The sequence below is a fragment of the Thunnus albacares genome, chromosome 14, assembly GCF_914725855.1.
Source record: "Thunnus albacares chromosome 14, fThuAlb1.1, whole genome shotgun sequence".
Lineage (NCBI taxonomy): Eukaryota > Metazoa > Chordata > Actinopteri > Scombriformes > Scombridae > Thunnus > Thunnus albacares.
Window position 1 is genome coordinate 10,422,214 of NC_058119.1, and position 16,034 is coordinate 10,438,247.

Here is a 16,034-nt window from a genome sequence, read left to right on the forward strand (position 1 = left end):
TGCAAGAGTCCTTGGCTTTTCCAGAAGGAGGCTGAGCCATAGTGAAATGTGTATGTGTTTGGCATAGAGCTCCGTCAGGCATAATGCGTAATTATGATCCACACTAAATACTAATCAGGCTTCTCTGGGTTATGTTGTGCTTGTGTTACATTATTGATAAAGAGATGTTATAGAAAAACATACTGTAGCCTGATCCAGTGTTTTCTTGTCCAAAGAGAAGACATTTCTAAGTGACAGAGTTGTTTGGTAACATTATTTATTGCTGTCAAATATAATTCCTCCCTCCTCTAACTTGATGCAGTACATTTTTGCTCCAAAAACACGTGATGTATTTGGTGCAGAGAAAATGGTTTCCAGTTTTAGTAACTAATTAATGCTTTATCAATATTCATGATGAACTCCACATTTAGAAAACTGTAATTAGCTGTATTATCCTCTGGCCATTTGTGAAAAGTTATCCATATAGTTCAAATCAAACTACAGCAACAACTCTAGTTTCTGACCAAACGTATACTTCTGCAGCACCTACATGCAAATCACTCCAGAGGCAAACAGCACATGACAGGGACACTTCAATTCTGCACTTTTTAGTTTGCATGAGAAATAGAAAGCCCTGGATAGACGGCATCATAATTCACGGGAGCCACCTGGTGATTCCCTCAGTCACCTTCCTGTTTCCTCTCAGCCAGCTGCTCCCTGTACTCCCAATCAATCTGCAGTCGGTGCTGCTGCAATTCACTGTGACCTTGAATGGCATGCCCCCTCTCTTTCGTTGGGATGTTAGTGGGCTTTGGGTCTCTCCTCATTCCCCCTCATTTAGAGATGCACCTGTGCTCAGACCAAGATGGCACCACTTTACAAGGCGTCTCTGGGATTTGACTGCATTTAACGACAATCCCACATACACAGATAGTAGCCGGTTGGCCCTGGCCTGCTCTTTCAGTCACCTCTGCCTTTTGTTGCATATATTTTTTGTACCATTTTCAGCAATTGTCCAAATTGCCTCTCTATACTGTGAGAGTAAAAGAGTAAAAAGAGATCATCTATATGTTTTGGCAGTTCCTCTCAGTTTTTTTGTTACAGCATGATTTTTATCTCCATGTGTGTGTCATGTGTGTGTGTATCTGTCTGTAGCTAATCTGGACCCATCATTCCAATATCTTTTGTGCACATTTATGACTGTATGCTCAAGGACCTCTCATGGTTGCAGTGATTCACAATTTTTGAAAAGCCTATTTTATAACACCATTCTTTATGAGCCTATCGTAAAGCTCAGCCTTTCATCTTTTCAACAGTCCTCGCCATTTTACAATATGCATTACGACATAGCAAAAGGCATTTCTGGCAATCAGCTAGGCTAAAAACAAGGTTTACCTAGTCTACTGCAGGCCACATTTTGGCCTCTGTTGTGGCCGAAAAACTGACATCAGTATCTGCTGATTAATTCCATACCTGATTGTTATGATCCACTAAAGTGAGGCACGATATGACATGAATAAATCCCCGTTTCTGTTATGTTCGCCGCCATCTTGACTGTACACACCTGGTGTACATCTGCACTATACTGAATGCACTATTCTAATTGTTTTTGCAGTCCATGGTTACATGTTGCAGTCTAAAAACATAATTGTGTTCAAGCAATTATATTTGTAATAATAATGATTATTTAGATAATGTCTCTTTCAAGGAATTGTACAGTAACCTCAAGCAGCAGCCTGAAAGTACCATTTTGATCTAGTGTCTAAATTCCCTCAGAGTTTGTTTCTTTTCTCTTTTTTTTTAAGTCTGGAGGAGGTGGGGGATTTGTTGTTCTGCTTGGTTGACCATAGACATGCATTGTCTAGGCCAGACCATGGTGGCAGAGTGGCTCCCTTCATGGCCCCAGTGTGACAGAGCTGTCTCTACATGAAGGTGACCCTCTCTCTGGATCCTCCACTCTGCCCAGCTTGCCTGTCAGGTCCTACGGCCGACATGGTCTATTAAGCACTTTAATGATGACCACAGCCCCATGCATTCACGCAGTAGACCCTTACTCCTTCATATATCTGTCTATATTTGCAATGCTGAATCTATTTTAGTATATGAGCTATATTTTTTTTCTGTACCACCATCCCTGTGCAAAGGATTCTAACTTGTGCTGGTGTCTGCAGGGAGATTCTGATTAGACCTGGAAGCTTGGTGAATAAATCTCCTTTGGGATTTAAAGGTGGATACTTTGATCAGGCAATCCTTCAGAAGACTTTTACACTCAATAAATCCACTAACGCCCCAATGTTTCAAAACACTGATTTTATACCCTCATACTTTATATCTATATCCCTCACTGTAGTGTAAAAGTGACAGGACTACTTGAAGATGGCAACCAGCCTTGGGGAACACTCCTACCAACACTTTCACATCTGTTGATCCCCCATATCCCTGTACCTGCCATGAATAAAGGAAGTCTGCTACGTGACAAGGCAGGTATATTATGTACTTTCCCCTTGAGGTTGGCAAGAAGAGACCATGAGATTCAGATGGCTGCTGCCAGGCTTGGTGTGTGTACATTTTCAGATCAGTTAAAGTGTGGGGACAGGGGATCAGATTAGGCCTCCCAGGGCATCCTAGCCGCAGTTCATCCCATTGTAATTACCTTCATGCAGTGTTTACGTCCGGTGACCACCGGGAGTCTGTGTTCTCATGATTCTCAAACAGAGTGGATTAGAAGCAGGAGGGAACAGGGCAACAACACCACCCTTAGTGATGTTGTACTTCCAGAAATTTTAATATTAAGACCATGAGCAGAGAAATTCTGTGTCTCCTCATACACATTTCATTACTACAGTGAAGCAGTGACAGTGAATTCGTACTGTATGTACTGCATAAACAAATATATTCCGGATTTTTTGGTACTCTATCTTCTGTGACAGCAGTTGTGCATTTCTATGAAATTTCACGGAGGAACCTGTTGTTGTACAACATTATTGGCTTTATATTTTTCTAACATACATTATGTTTCTGTCCTGTAAAAAACATGTCTTCTCCTTGGTAATTTAAAGAAATTATTTCATGGGTGGAGAAGAGTCTCATTAAGCTAAGTAAACCATTGAAAACCCCAATGGATTATCTAATTGAAATTGCATTGTCACAAAGTAGAAACTGGCATAGATACATCCAGATAGTAATGGTTGTAAAACACTGAGTCTGTTTATATGAGCACAAGTATCCTGGATGTGATCAGGTTTTTGGAGTATATCAGTTATGTGTTTCACATGTAAACACCACCAGTTTGGAGAAAGCTGGATGCTAGCTGGAGTACGCTAATAGAAAGAGGGATATTGTGGCATGTGAACACCTTATCCAGGTTTCTCACTATCTCTGCCATGCCTGAAGTCATCAACTGATTATAATATAATATAATGGTAATTGATGATCAACACCAAATAAAGGGAAGGTCTAACGTCAGTAATGCAGATCATGAACTGTATTGTTGCTCTTGTTTGACATTACTGGTGATCAGGTAGAGAAGCTAAATCCACCTCAGTAGTAAATGCAGCAGAGTTCAGTCAGCCAGAAACTATGTTCATTTTCTACTGTAAAGGTAACTCAGTCTGTACAGAAATGTGTGACTCAGATGTTTAGGAATCAAAGACGCACCTGCAGGCTGACGATCAGAAACCTGATGCCTTTATGATCAAGTGTACAGGGAGATGAATAACCAGGTTTCTCTTCAATGTAAATCACATATCCAGAATATGATCAAACCCTGTAGTAGTGTAAACTTACTCACTGTGGAAAGCAACACTGGACTGCAGCTGATATTATATTGGACTATTAGTAATATTATATTAGCTGTTCGAATTCAAACCACAGCTATGGCTAAGAGCTAATGCTAAAATTGACACCAATAAAGGTATAGCCTACATGGCTAATTGCTATGTAGTCAGTGCCATATGTAACATTAATACTACAATAATGGCTAACCAGCCATTTCATATGGTATTTAATTTTAATGATTAGTTTAATAATGAACTTCAGAGTTGCTGAGGAGCAGCATATGTCAGTACTGTTGTGGCTGTAAAAAAAGCACCCAAACAAGCATGTTGTTCTTTATTTTTTTCACCAAGCATTTGTTCTTGTCATATCCCTTGTCACCTTACATAAAATATGTCTGCATTGCTGAATTCATATTCAATCTGTAAAAACAATGCTTTCTGAGACAGCTGTGCTTTTATGTTTCTTCATATGGTTCCAGACAAGCAAGGTTAAAAGCTCATCAAAGAAAAGCGCGCACTTCTGAAATGCACATTCACAATGTCACCTTTCAAGAGCCTTTTCATATGGAGACAAAGAGATACAAGGTCCTTTGTTTTTGCCGTAGGTGTAAATATCATTAGATCTACTCTGAGTGCAATAAATCCGAATAGGTGCAGTAGCCTTTGCCCATGAGACAATAAAACACATATGGAAATGAGCCGACAGCATGACTAATAGCTCGCAGTTTGAACCACGCGCCCATCTCAGCAAAACGCCTGTTCTCTCAAAGTGAGCCATTATACAGTTATCAATGAGCCTGCTTCGCCTTTGATCTCTCTTTTAAGAGTTGAGGATTTTACACCCTGAAAAAGAAACACCTTAGAGAAGCCACTGGTTTGCATGCTGCCTGCCGTTATGCTCAAAATGAGGATAAAATGAATACAAAGGAAGCTGTCACTCCCCATGTCCCTCCTGTCCCTAATCCTTCCACTCCTGAGTCTGTGCCTGCCACACCATCATCAGAGCTCAGATCAAAGTGTGAGAGAATGGCCCACAGGTCTGCACCGAGGGAGAGCTGACCTCCTCAGAGCTTACTGTGTCCTTGGACCAGAGTCCTTTAAGGGCTAGACATATTCATTGAAAACCAATTCTGTGCTGTGTGCCTAAATTGAGCTTTACTTTGGATCAGTGATCTTGCTTTGTGGACATTCCCTAAGGCAGACATCATATCTAAAGTGTCAGCTGTATAAAGACAATTTAGTCATCTCATTTGAAAGCCCTTGTGTTCATATAGCTGCAGTGAGGGTGGAAACATGAATTACTGTGTACACAGCATGTGTATTTGTATTCATGCCCATTGTACTGCAAGCTTAAATCTTTATTACTTAAAACGCACCAGACCAATATACTGTAAATTGAAAAATAGTGTTTTCTCACGCTAATGCGACACAGGCCTTGACCTCTCATCCTGCTACAGTTAATTAGTGGTAGTTGCTCTTACCTCTGGGCAAGCTCAGATTTATGGCTTTATGTTGTGGGGAGATTTAAGGTGTAAGTGTGCTGCTGAGACCTAGTCTGCCCACAGACTACATGGATAAACAGGCTTTCATACTCTGAACAAAAGCTCTGGTATACATGCAGATTCCTTAACTGCACAAGAGTATGCATATGAGTGTGCTGTGAGATACTGAAATCCACCTACAGTTTAGCGAGGAGGTCTCAAATAAGCTGATGAATTTTGACATTAACAATTATATCATGTATAGGTGTTGTAGTCTAGTATAGAGTTTATAAATAAGGCAGTATTGTTGCTATTGTGGAGGTTTTTGTGCTGTACTTTGCAATCCAAGGCCCTGTATATATCAATATAATCTATAGAGTGATTTATTCAAACTTTAAAGGGATACTTTTACATTTTAGGAATATTTGCTGACTTACTAAGCGTTACATAAGAAGATCAATATCAGTTTCATCTCTGCACATTCAGTACAGAGATACCTCAGAGACATGTTTAGCCTAGCTTAGCACAAAGACTGGAAAACGGGGGAAATAGATAGCCTCCAACAGAAGTGAAAAAAGCCCTCCAGTTATATGGGGTTCTAGTTATCTGTCTGCCTAGCAGCACTGTTTTTATTTTCTCAAGCCCATTCATCTCACCCCAGCCTACCTTGGCTCAGAGACATGCTGCAGCCTGCCTTTTATTCCCCCTAACATTGCATCACAGGAGTTCACACAGGCTGTGTATCACTGGAGCTGTGCAAATGGGATGAGCTATCAGCAGTGTTGCGGAACTGAGTGCGATGAAGGCAATCACAGAGCACCCTGAGCTTCCGTTAACAAAGAGAGTTCATTAAGTCCATTAAATTCCCAGTTGACAAAAACATCCCAGGCTTCAAGTCTTGGAGTAATTATTCCTAAAACACAAGGCCAATGAAGAAATCAGAAGAAACAGACTTACCCAGTGGTATACTGTATGTTTTGCCTTACACTATACAGGAAAAAAACACAAACATTCACTCTTCTAATTGGAAAATTTGTGTCCCCATGATTCAATAATAATTATGTACTTACCATGCTTCCAAGGGGTCACTGCTACTGTAGTGCAGAGAGAGCAATTCGATTTGCAGTTAATGAGGGTGGGCCTCTTAACGAATGTTGGTTTTTATTTTGTATGTAGTGCTTTGGGAAATGTGGTTATGGCCTATTTTATCATCTGTTATGATTCTATACAGATCTCCCATCTAAATTCATCTGGGTAATATTTTGCTTAGCTTTTCCGATTTATACAATCAGACACTAAAAAAAACAACAACAAAAAAACATAAAACAAAATAAGCTTTGGAGTCCCTTACAGTAGCTGTAATGTTAAGTTAGCAACATTGTGTAATTACTGTGTATATTCTGTATAAACAAGGTGGAGGAAATGGTGAAATATTTCAGTGTAACTGTCTGCCTGTCTTTCTATGTATCTGTCATTTATGGTTGTTACGCTGACAAAATATGACTTTGTCACTATGCAATCAGTCATCCTTCAAAGGCTGTATACAGTGGAAATGGCCTGCAGGCTGTAGGGAGTCCATATCTACTGGGACTCAGGCGTTCATATCCAAAGTCCTGATGACAGTGAGAAATATCCTTCAATGATGCTTATTAGCATACCCCTAACCATACTGACTATTATTCCAAATATGACAATACTCCGAATTTGGTACGGGTCAATTAAACAGCATATCCGGTTTGGATATTCTGAATTGGCCTTACTCCCAATGTAGCATTTTCCGAATACATGTGGGATATGCCAATATTATTAGGGTTTTAGAAGCATTCTTTGGACATGTATACGCATTAGGAATATGCATATCAATTGGGGTTTTTACTGCAGTTTGCGACACATGGCCTCTTGCCTGTTTACAGTCAGCTCTGTGCATTGTAAATAAACCAACTAACCAACAGTTTGCAAGGCTGGGATAGAGATGCATGACGGACTGGTTGTGTATCTGGTTGTGCAAAATGACATATGCTGGAGCAGAACGGCAAACAGAGGAGAGGAATGAGAGGAGAGCTTTTCAGGATAGCGATGGGGACGGAGGGGATTGGTTATTATCCTGACATGCAGCCATGGACTGATGGTGACAACTCGGTGTGATGCACCAAAAACACTCAGCAGTATGGTAAACAACAACCTAGGTACTGGATGTTCCCATAACTATACATTTATTATATCAGTCATATCAATATCACTTAAAAATATCAGGCAGCAGCTCACAAATGTTTTTCACCTATCTGGTTTACTTCACTGCCTGCAGAGATCTTGTGATTCCCATTCACACTGTAGCAGAGGAAAACCCTTCATGTAAACGGGAATATTAGTGGAATATTCATTTATATTAGCCTTAGTAGGAATATTGTCTTTTTTAAGAATAAGGGCAAAAACCAGAATATTTTGAGCATGTAAACGTAGTCACTGTAGCTCATCAATAAACCTTTGATGCTATAAATAATGCATGGAGACAAAAGGTTGATTTAAATCATCAATCATCTGTCTTCTCTGCAGATGACAGTGGTGAGCTCGGTAGTTTGATTCAAACCACTTTGGTCAGCTTGGGGATGCTAACAAGGCTTTTGTCATTGAATACTGCCTGAGCATAGCCAGGCTTTTATATCCAGGTTTTCCAGTGACAGTCATTAGTATGCAATATGCAGCACACATGAATTTTGTCTCATACTGGTCTTGCCACAAAGACAGAGTCCATGCAGCAGGTCACTTGTCTTCATATGTATGCTGTTCTGTCACTTCATGAGGTTTTTAGAACGGGGGTTTTGACTTTGAAGCCCCTTTGATATGGTGCTTTTGAAATGTTGAAGGATGCCTTGAAAGGAAAAAAAATGTTTAATTAGTGGCCTTACGTTAGAAGGGTACCATACCACATTGCAAGACCAGAAACCCTTTTTTCCTCTTTCTCTAATTAAATGTGCTGTTGTTGATTTATGAATGGAAATTAAAGTAATGTCTCATGAAAAATACTCCATAATTATTATTTTACTATTCATTTAGATCAACCGCTTGGGAATCATCTTTTATTGCGGTACAAATCATAAGCTATATTTTAGGATTACTTATAATCCGAACCTCTCAGCTCCATATGCTGCTAATATCTACTGAAACAGTTTGACACGGAGTATGGATGTTTGAGAATTCACATATGCCCTGGCTTTATGTTCCACAGAGGGATATTTGGCTTGGCTTCTCTCTAGGCTCCATTTTATCTTTTATTTCAGACTTTCTCACTTTGAGTTACCTTATGAAACAGCAGTTTGATAGTTTCAGACAGAATCCTGCTATTCCCTGCTTTGATCATTTTCTTTATGCCCACCTGTAATTTAGGCTTCCAAAATGCAAATTACTTCTAACGTTACACACCATGCACACATGCTCTACATTTCTTAAGCACTCATTGGAATAGTCACAGGCTTTAAATGCCCTGAGGCATATTGAATGATGTCTTCTACACTGGTGAGCGTTGAGGTTCAAATATTCAAATCAAACATTTTGCACAGAATTACCAGAGATACATCTTGTCCTTTATTTTCTGCTTTCTTTGCTTCACACTTCCATCTCAGGATCCAATCAAAATGCCTTCCTCAGTTTATAATGCCATGGCTCTTGTGACAAATACAATAAAAATTTCATAAGACTATTATAATCATGTCAGGGTGAGGATCTTAATCAAAGTAAAGTTCAAAGCTTTAAAGGTAGCGGATGTTAGATTCCATAAATTGTCAAATAAAGCCGGTATTCAAATAATAGCCAAGGCTGTGGTCTGTTGGAACAAATAAAGTCTATTTGCCAATGAAGGTGGGAAAAAAGACACCTTTATCTGTGACATTATTTCCAACAGTGCAACCTAGTTATGCCATTCTCCACCTCTTTTCTCTTGGCAGCAGAAATATTGTTTATGCTCACTAATCTATTAATACAGATACATTCTCATTTGCAGTTCTTGTGAAAACAGATAAAAATGTTTGAATTAACAGCAAATTATAATGGCAACAGGACAGAGGTCAAAAAAATATGATAGAATATAAAGAGTAATAAAGATCTTTCTTTAATAATAGTCTCAAAGTCCTGGTTCTCAAATAAATCTACTGTTTGACAATTCACTGTATTTTATGATGATTCATGATGAGACAACAAAGCCACAGGTCTATTACCCCAACTGTCAGTCTATTGCTCTTTGCACTCCACAGCCTCTTAGATCAGCCCACACGGGAGCCTTGATTTCACCCACCACAAGCATGCTAATTTAATCAATAAGTTATATTTTAAAAAACAGAAAATATCTGACAAGAAGTCTGCCTGCAGCTGTATAGCGGAGTGGTCCACTACAGTGCAATGGTAGGAATAGATTTTGTTATTGAATTTACCTGACATGTTCCTCGCCCACTCATTTGAATTCTGTCAATCATGCGCGGGTCAGGTAGAGGTCAGTCAGTATGTCTCATCGATGTGAATTTCTTTCTTTTGTCTCTGCCTCTCTGTTGCTGAGTGGTCAGTGATATAATTTCAACTGATACTGAGCAAGAGTCCTCATACATAAATATGAGCAGACGTTGGTTCTGCATGTGCTCTCAGTTCAGAGTAGTATCATTTTTATGCTGCTCTAAATGCTCCCTCTTTAACATTGAGAGAATCAATGTCACAAGCGGACCTCTGTGGGAAATCATGGTGATGTGAATAATAAGAAAGAGAACAATTCCCAGCCAACTCTGGATTGTATTTGTATATTCAGTGTATTGGTTGGCAGTATGTAAGTTTTTATGTTTAAAGTTGCATTACAATTCCTAATGTGAACACCAAGTTGTATTAAAAAGGCTTCTCAGAGTACCTGTTCACTGTCGCTGTGGGCTTTAGGGTGAACTGTGGTTGATCAACCATACAGTTGGTCATGGACCAATGAATCAAGCAGCCATCAGTTTAGTATCTGCTTGTATGTGCTCTACTGCTCTGCCTTATCCACTAGCTGTAGCACTAAAACCTTTTTTTTTCTGCCAATTCATCTCACCCCTGTCATACATTTAGCTAACAGACATGCTACAGCCTGTCTTTCTTCCTCTGCAATCATTGCATCCTTTGCATGTGCAGATGGGATGTGTGCTGTGGAACTGAGTGTGATGACGGCAATCATAGAGCACCCCAGAGCTTCATTATGTCCAAAGAGAGTTTGTTATGTCCATTTACTGCATCGATATTTGGTTCAGTCCAAATGTCAGCCCTCGTTACATGTTTTAACGTTATATTTAGATCAGAATAACTGGACAATTCTCACACTGTGATTATAGAAGACCTAGTTAAGATGGCTGGTATATATCAGTATTAAATGTTTTACTTGGAGGTGGGAAAATCTCTCCCCTTTCAGTGTTTGTTTTCCTTGCCGCTACAGACTCACACTCGCACAGCATGATAGATACATATTGATGCCAACAAAAACATTGCGGTAAGCAGTATTTACAAGTTCTATAGTTTGGATTGTCATTTCTCTCCTCTCTATTAGACATTACCTTCCATTGCTCAGGGAAAGGATTTACTTTGTGGCTACACATTTTCATATTTTATTGTTGGCAAGACCCTAGAGGAGGACAAGAATCTTCTGTTCTGGTTTATTCATTATAACAAGGATTCTCCATCACAGGGTAGCAAAAGTGCATGCAAACAGCTTATCCTAAATAAGCTGTTTTCCAGAGTATCATAGGCAGTTAGTTAGTCCCTGCATGTAAACACAGCCAGTGATGCTGAGACAGAGCCCTTAATGGATGCTCAGATATTTTTGTAATAATAGTTACACTTGGTCATGGCAGATATAAAAACCGGTAGTGGGACTCGGGCCATTAGGTTCCAGGTTTCTCACCCTCTGCATTCCTCCATCCTCCATTTAGCATAATGACACTCAAACAATCAGTGCTCACATTAGAATATGGAGTGTGGTATTATGCAGAATAAAAGGGTGTTAATGTGTCATATTTGAATATCCTGATCTGTAACCGTGACGCTCTTCCCAGCAGCAGCAGCCGCGGCAGCAGGTAGCTGATTCAGACACCAGAAACCAGGCATGACCTACATGCTTAAAGAATTACAGCAGTCAACAAAGAGGATTCTCTTGGATTCATGTTCTGATACTCTGATGTAAGCCCACACTGTGGCAACAAATAATAACATACTTGTGGTTGCATTTGCACAAGGTCTCCCCTTGCTTCTGTGATTTATAAGCATAGCTTCCGTCTGCAAACAGGCTAGGAGGCTTCAAGCTACAGGGGCAGCACCCCGGGTCCAGTGCTATTTACTCAGCCAGCCGAGACGAGGTGCTCCCCCCGGCAGGATCCTGCAGTCACTGTGCCCATGCATGGTTTTCTCCCCTTTACCTGTCTGCTCATGGCTAGTCGACAGTGCCTGCAGCATGGGAAGGTGACAGCTACAGCAGGACAGCCGCATTTTGCCACAGGTTGAGCCATCTTCACTGTGTCATTTCCTGCTGCTTAACAAATGACTGAAAGCTGCAGGCTATCATGCTCTCAGTGGAATAACAGTGACTTGGTTTTATGAGCACTGTCTTTGCAAAACTCAAGTCACACTTTGAAGTCAATAAATCATTGTTTTAATAAGCTGTGGGAGTGACAGTTAAAACATTTAAAATCCAATTTCTTCTGTCAATATTACAGTAAATGGGAATGATAATTAACATCATTTCCATGAAAAAAAATAAGCATTAAAGTAACACAAGTATAGCTTTGCCAACAATAATCACTGTAGCCACCCTGTGTCGTACTTAATATACTGTGAGCTGAATAAGTGTGCTGAGATGCTGAGAGGAGAGGTGCTCCACTTTAAAGTGATGTGATAGATTAGGGAGGAGACCCAGCAACAGAATAATTTCCCTGGTGACCAATTTCCGAACACTCCCTAAGCAAAGAAAATCAGCAACAAGCCAACATGTCAGGCACAGCCCCATGCCAAGGTGCAGGCAGACATGCTGACTCACTTCTAATGAGCAGCCAGAGAAAGAAATAATAACCTAAAGCAAGAATCATAGGTCATGACTGCATATATACTGCTGGCTGTCCTAATTAACACTGGGCCTTATACAAGGTAAGCATATGTACATATATGTACGCTAACAACTATCAAAATAGCTTCTACGGTGGCCCAGTGTTGATGGGAAAGAAAAATGGGCTATGCTTAACTAAGCTTACTATGTAGCACACTGTGGCTACTTCTGAAATCTGCTGTAGCTGTTTTATTGCATTTGCATGCTATAGGACACCAGCAGTCATTTGTTGTCTGTCTCTGTGAAGGCTACAGCTCTATTTGATAATGAACAGCTCCATTAGGATTGACTGTCACGTCTGTATCTACTCTGCATGTAAATATGCAGTACTAAAGCAGATACTGCTGCAGTCAACAGGTACTGTTGTTCCTCCCTTGCTCACCTTGAAATTGGGAAAGTTGTATATTTACGTTGGTTTTTTCTTTTTTATGAAACTTGAAGCTTATGAATACTACTGAGCATTTTGATATTTACAGATATTGATTAGCTGTAATATTTATAATTTGTGCACATCTTGTTTATTGGATGCTTGCTGTGTGGCTGATTTATTGAGAAATGGAGACACCTCTGCCATGATGCACTCTAGTCTTTGCAGTTTTATTGGAAATATACGGTACATCTTTTCACTTCTGGCAGTAACTGTCCTTTAAACAAGTAACTGACATCTGCATGTGCCACAAAGGTGTCAGATCTTTACAGCATCCCGTTAAGTGATTACCCACTGCATTTTCACACCAGGTGGATCAATACTCTTTAATGGATCAGCCAGGGAACTAATAAAAAAAGATTTTAATTGATTACGCTGATGGTATGTCATTGCACCAGCCTGCAAATGTGTCAAAGTTTAGTTGCACTCAGAGCAGGAGTTCAAGTTGAAGAGACTGACATCATGGCCTTTCAGCTACCTGTAAGAGAGGATAACAAGGCTGCTGGCTCAGGATCAGTTTGGCAGGTGAGACTGGCTAGAGGCAATGACAGGAAATAATGTTCATCTTGGCTGAGGATTAAATTCATTTTCCTCTCTCTCCTTATTATTACACAGCTTCACACAGATTCCTCTTGCTGGGGTAAATCTTGATTCATATTTGTATTGACTGTTGCCAAATGTAATGGCATCATTTAAAGAGTAGCTAAAAGTATTGGGATTTCACTGGTCTAAACGCCAAGATGTTGCTAATGAGTCCATGCATTTTAAGTACACATATCGGAAGCACTGCACCTCATTTGCGCATTTATTAGTCATCTTTCTTGATGTGAAACACCAATTTTGGCTGACATCAAAATTATGAACAGTTATTATTTCTTTCTGATATAATTTATCTGTTTTTATTTAACCATTATGTGCCCTCGATCTCAATATACTTCAGTATGTGCCACGGGCAGAGCTTGGCACAGGACTAAAAATGGCCATGCTTTTTCCACGCTTCATCATCTGTGGTTTGTGTCAGACCCAGACAGTCATCTGGAAAGGTCAACGCTTCGGTAAAAGATTTAAATCACCCCACAGAAGAAAGATTCACCTTGACAGGCAGAACCTGAAAACTGGTAAATAAGAATACAAACAGAGACCCATTCCTCTTTGCTTAAAGCAAGGACAGAGGGACCATTGCATTTCAAAGCTGATGCCATAGGTTATGATGCTTTAGAGAGACAAATCTGCATATTTTATTCTTTTAATGTTTTTAATCAAATATTTACTTTCTCTACATGTGAATTATGTTTCCTCAGTTGAAAAGACTGAAGAAAAGACCCCGACTACCTGTTTGTGTAATCATCATACAGACTTGTATTTACTATCTTACTCTTCCACATTTGTGAGTTGTTTTTTCAGCTCCAAAATGAAATGATCTTGGCACGGCTGCTAGCAACAGCATGTTTCTAAATACAACTTGACAGGGTCAGTGTGGCAAAACAAACTGTTGGGCTTAGTTTTGGCACTGGAATAATTTCACATATGGGTGCTATTCTTTGATGAATATCTGTAGTGTTTTGTTGCTCTAAATTAATCCAGTTGTGAGCTGGTAGTGAAATGTTTTCCTCTTTTTTTTCATTTGTCATCTTATTATATTAATGTTGCGGCTGGCCTTTTGATGAATGAAGGAACTAAAGCACGTATTCAGCTGCTTTTGAGGACAAATGAGACCTTTGAAAAAATCCTTTCTCTTTACTGTTTATTAATATACTTAAAAAGATGAATGTGAAATAGGAAAGCTTACAGCAAGGCCTATGTATCATAATATATTTGCTCACAGAAGTAAAGAATAATGGAACTATTTTAAGCTATAAAGCCATGCTTGAATAATATGTCTGTTGCAAAGTGCTACAAAGCAAGAACTATTACAAGGTGGTTACTTTTTATAATGTTTTTGGAAAAGACAGCCATAAATATATGTAGGTATTTGCTGGTAAGCTCATGAAAGCGTTAATATTCAGAATATTTATCCTGTTTCTCTGCATGTCTGTTTTGTGTTGTGTGTGTGTGTGTGTATGTGTCCCTGCATTTCAATGGTTGGTGGGATATTATTGATCCCTGCTATTGATCCAAATGTGGCAGCAATGACTTTGCGATTCTGTGTTTGGTTTTGTCATAATTAAATCAAACGCGCTGAAAACCTTCATGCTGAGTTGTCCTCGTTCAGACACAGCCGAGTCACAGTGTGCTCCAACTTTACACAGAATGACCAGAATAAGTCCATATTTTGCAACTTCCTACCTAAATCACTGGTAGCATGTTGTAAACAGTCGTCAAGCTTAAATAATTCAATGCTTTTGACAGAATACAGATTCATAGTCTGAAACAAAATGTGATGTGTGGAGTAGCTTCAGTTCTTGGGAAAGTTCCATAAACATCAATGGAAGGGCAGCCCTGATCAATCCGCCATCGTTTGGATATTCATGTGCTGGAGAATATTAAGCAGTGAGCTCTACATGTACCTATGAATTCACATGAGTCTGTTCCACTCTTCCCTCAGGCAACATATGCAAACTATGACTGTTATGGGCATCAAGTGCAGGCATTAAGCACTAATAGGTCGTCACATTCATTGGTTGCAACTGTACATGATAGAATTTTCTCCAGCAGCCTGTTTTGTGATTGTGATTGATGTGTATGAAAGTGTGTTCAAATCCAGGATGTGTGTAATGTGCCTTTTTTTTTGGAGGTCAACAGAAAAGTATGTGTGCATGTGTGTGTGTGTTTATGTGTTGTGTATGGGAGCTGGAGTGTGGTTCACAATGGACTTCTCTGGATCCATGAATTTGGGCACATATAATAGTAAATTGCTCCTTTTGGGAATGAGGTCAACAGTAGGTGTCCTACAGCAGCTGCAGTTTAATCCAGATATAAACAATCATGCAACATTTACTTAAAGTAGTTGAAGACTGAATTCTTCTGCTGTGGTTTTTATACAGTAATAGCTAATTGAACAGAAATAATATGCTCAGTGTGTTTTACTACAAAGGGAAATGAAATAAAGGACTGACAAAAAAGCTGATTGGATTTCGACATCCTGGGTGGCATTTTACCTTGGTTGTTTGTTATTTAGTGCTTAATGGGATTGATAAAAGCTACAGTTGTTTTGTCTAATTTACTCAGCCTGTGTGAACATGCTTTGACTGTTATTTCTCTTTCTTTTTTGCACAGGCCTTCCCATGTATATCCACAGGCATCTATGGTAAGCATAATCTCTCCTATTTTCT

The 16,034-nt window shown here is 39.5% G+C and overlaps 1 protein-coding gene across 7 annotated transcripts in view; it reads left to right on the forward strand.

Moving 5' to 3' along the window:
* macrod2 (mono-ADP ribosylhydrolase 2) overlaps positions 1–16,034 on the forward strand; it is a 423,023-nt gene that overhangs the window by 299,452 nt on the left and 107,537 nt on the right. For all 7 annotated transcript variants that reach the window (XM_044372372.1, XM_044372373.1, XM_044372374.1 and 4 more), the window contains exon 7: positions 15,979–16,009. In XM_044372372.1, the coding sequence (XP_044228307.1) occupies positions 15,979–16,009 (31 nt within the window). The remainder of the gene's footprint in view (positions 1–15,978; positions 16,010–16,034) is intronic.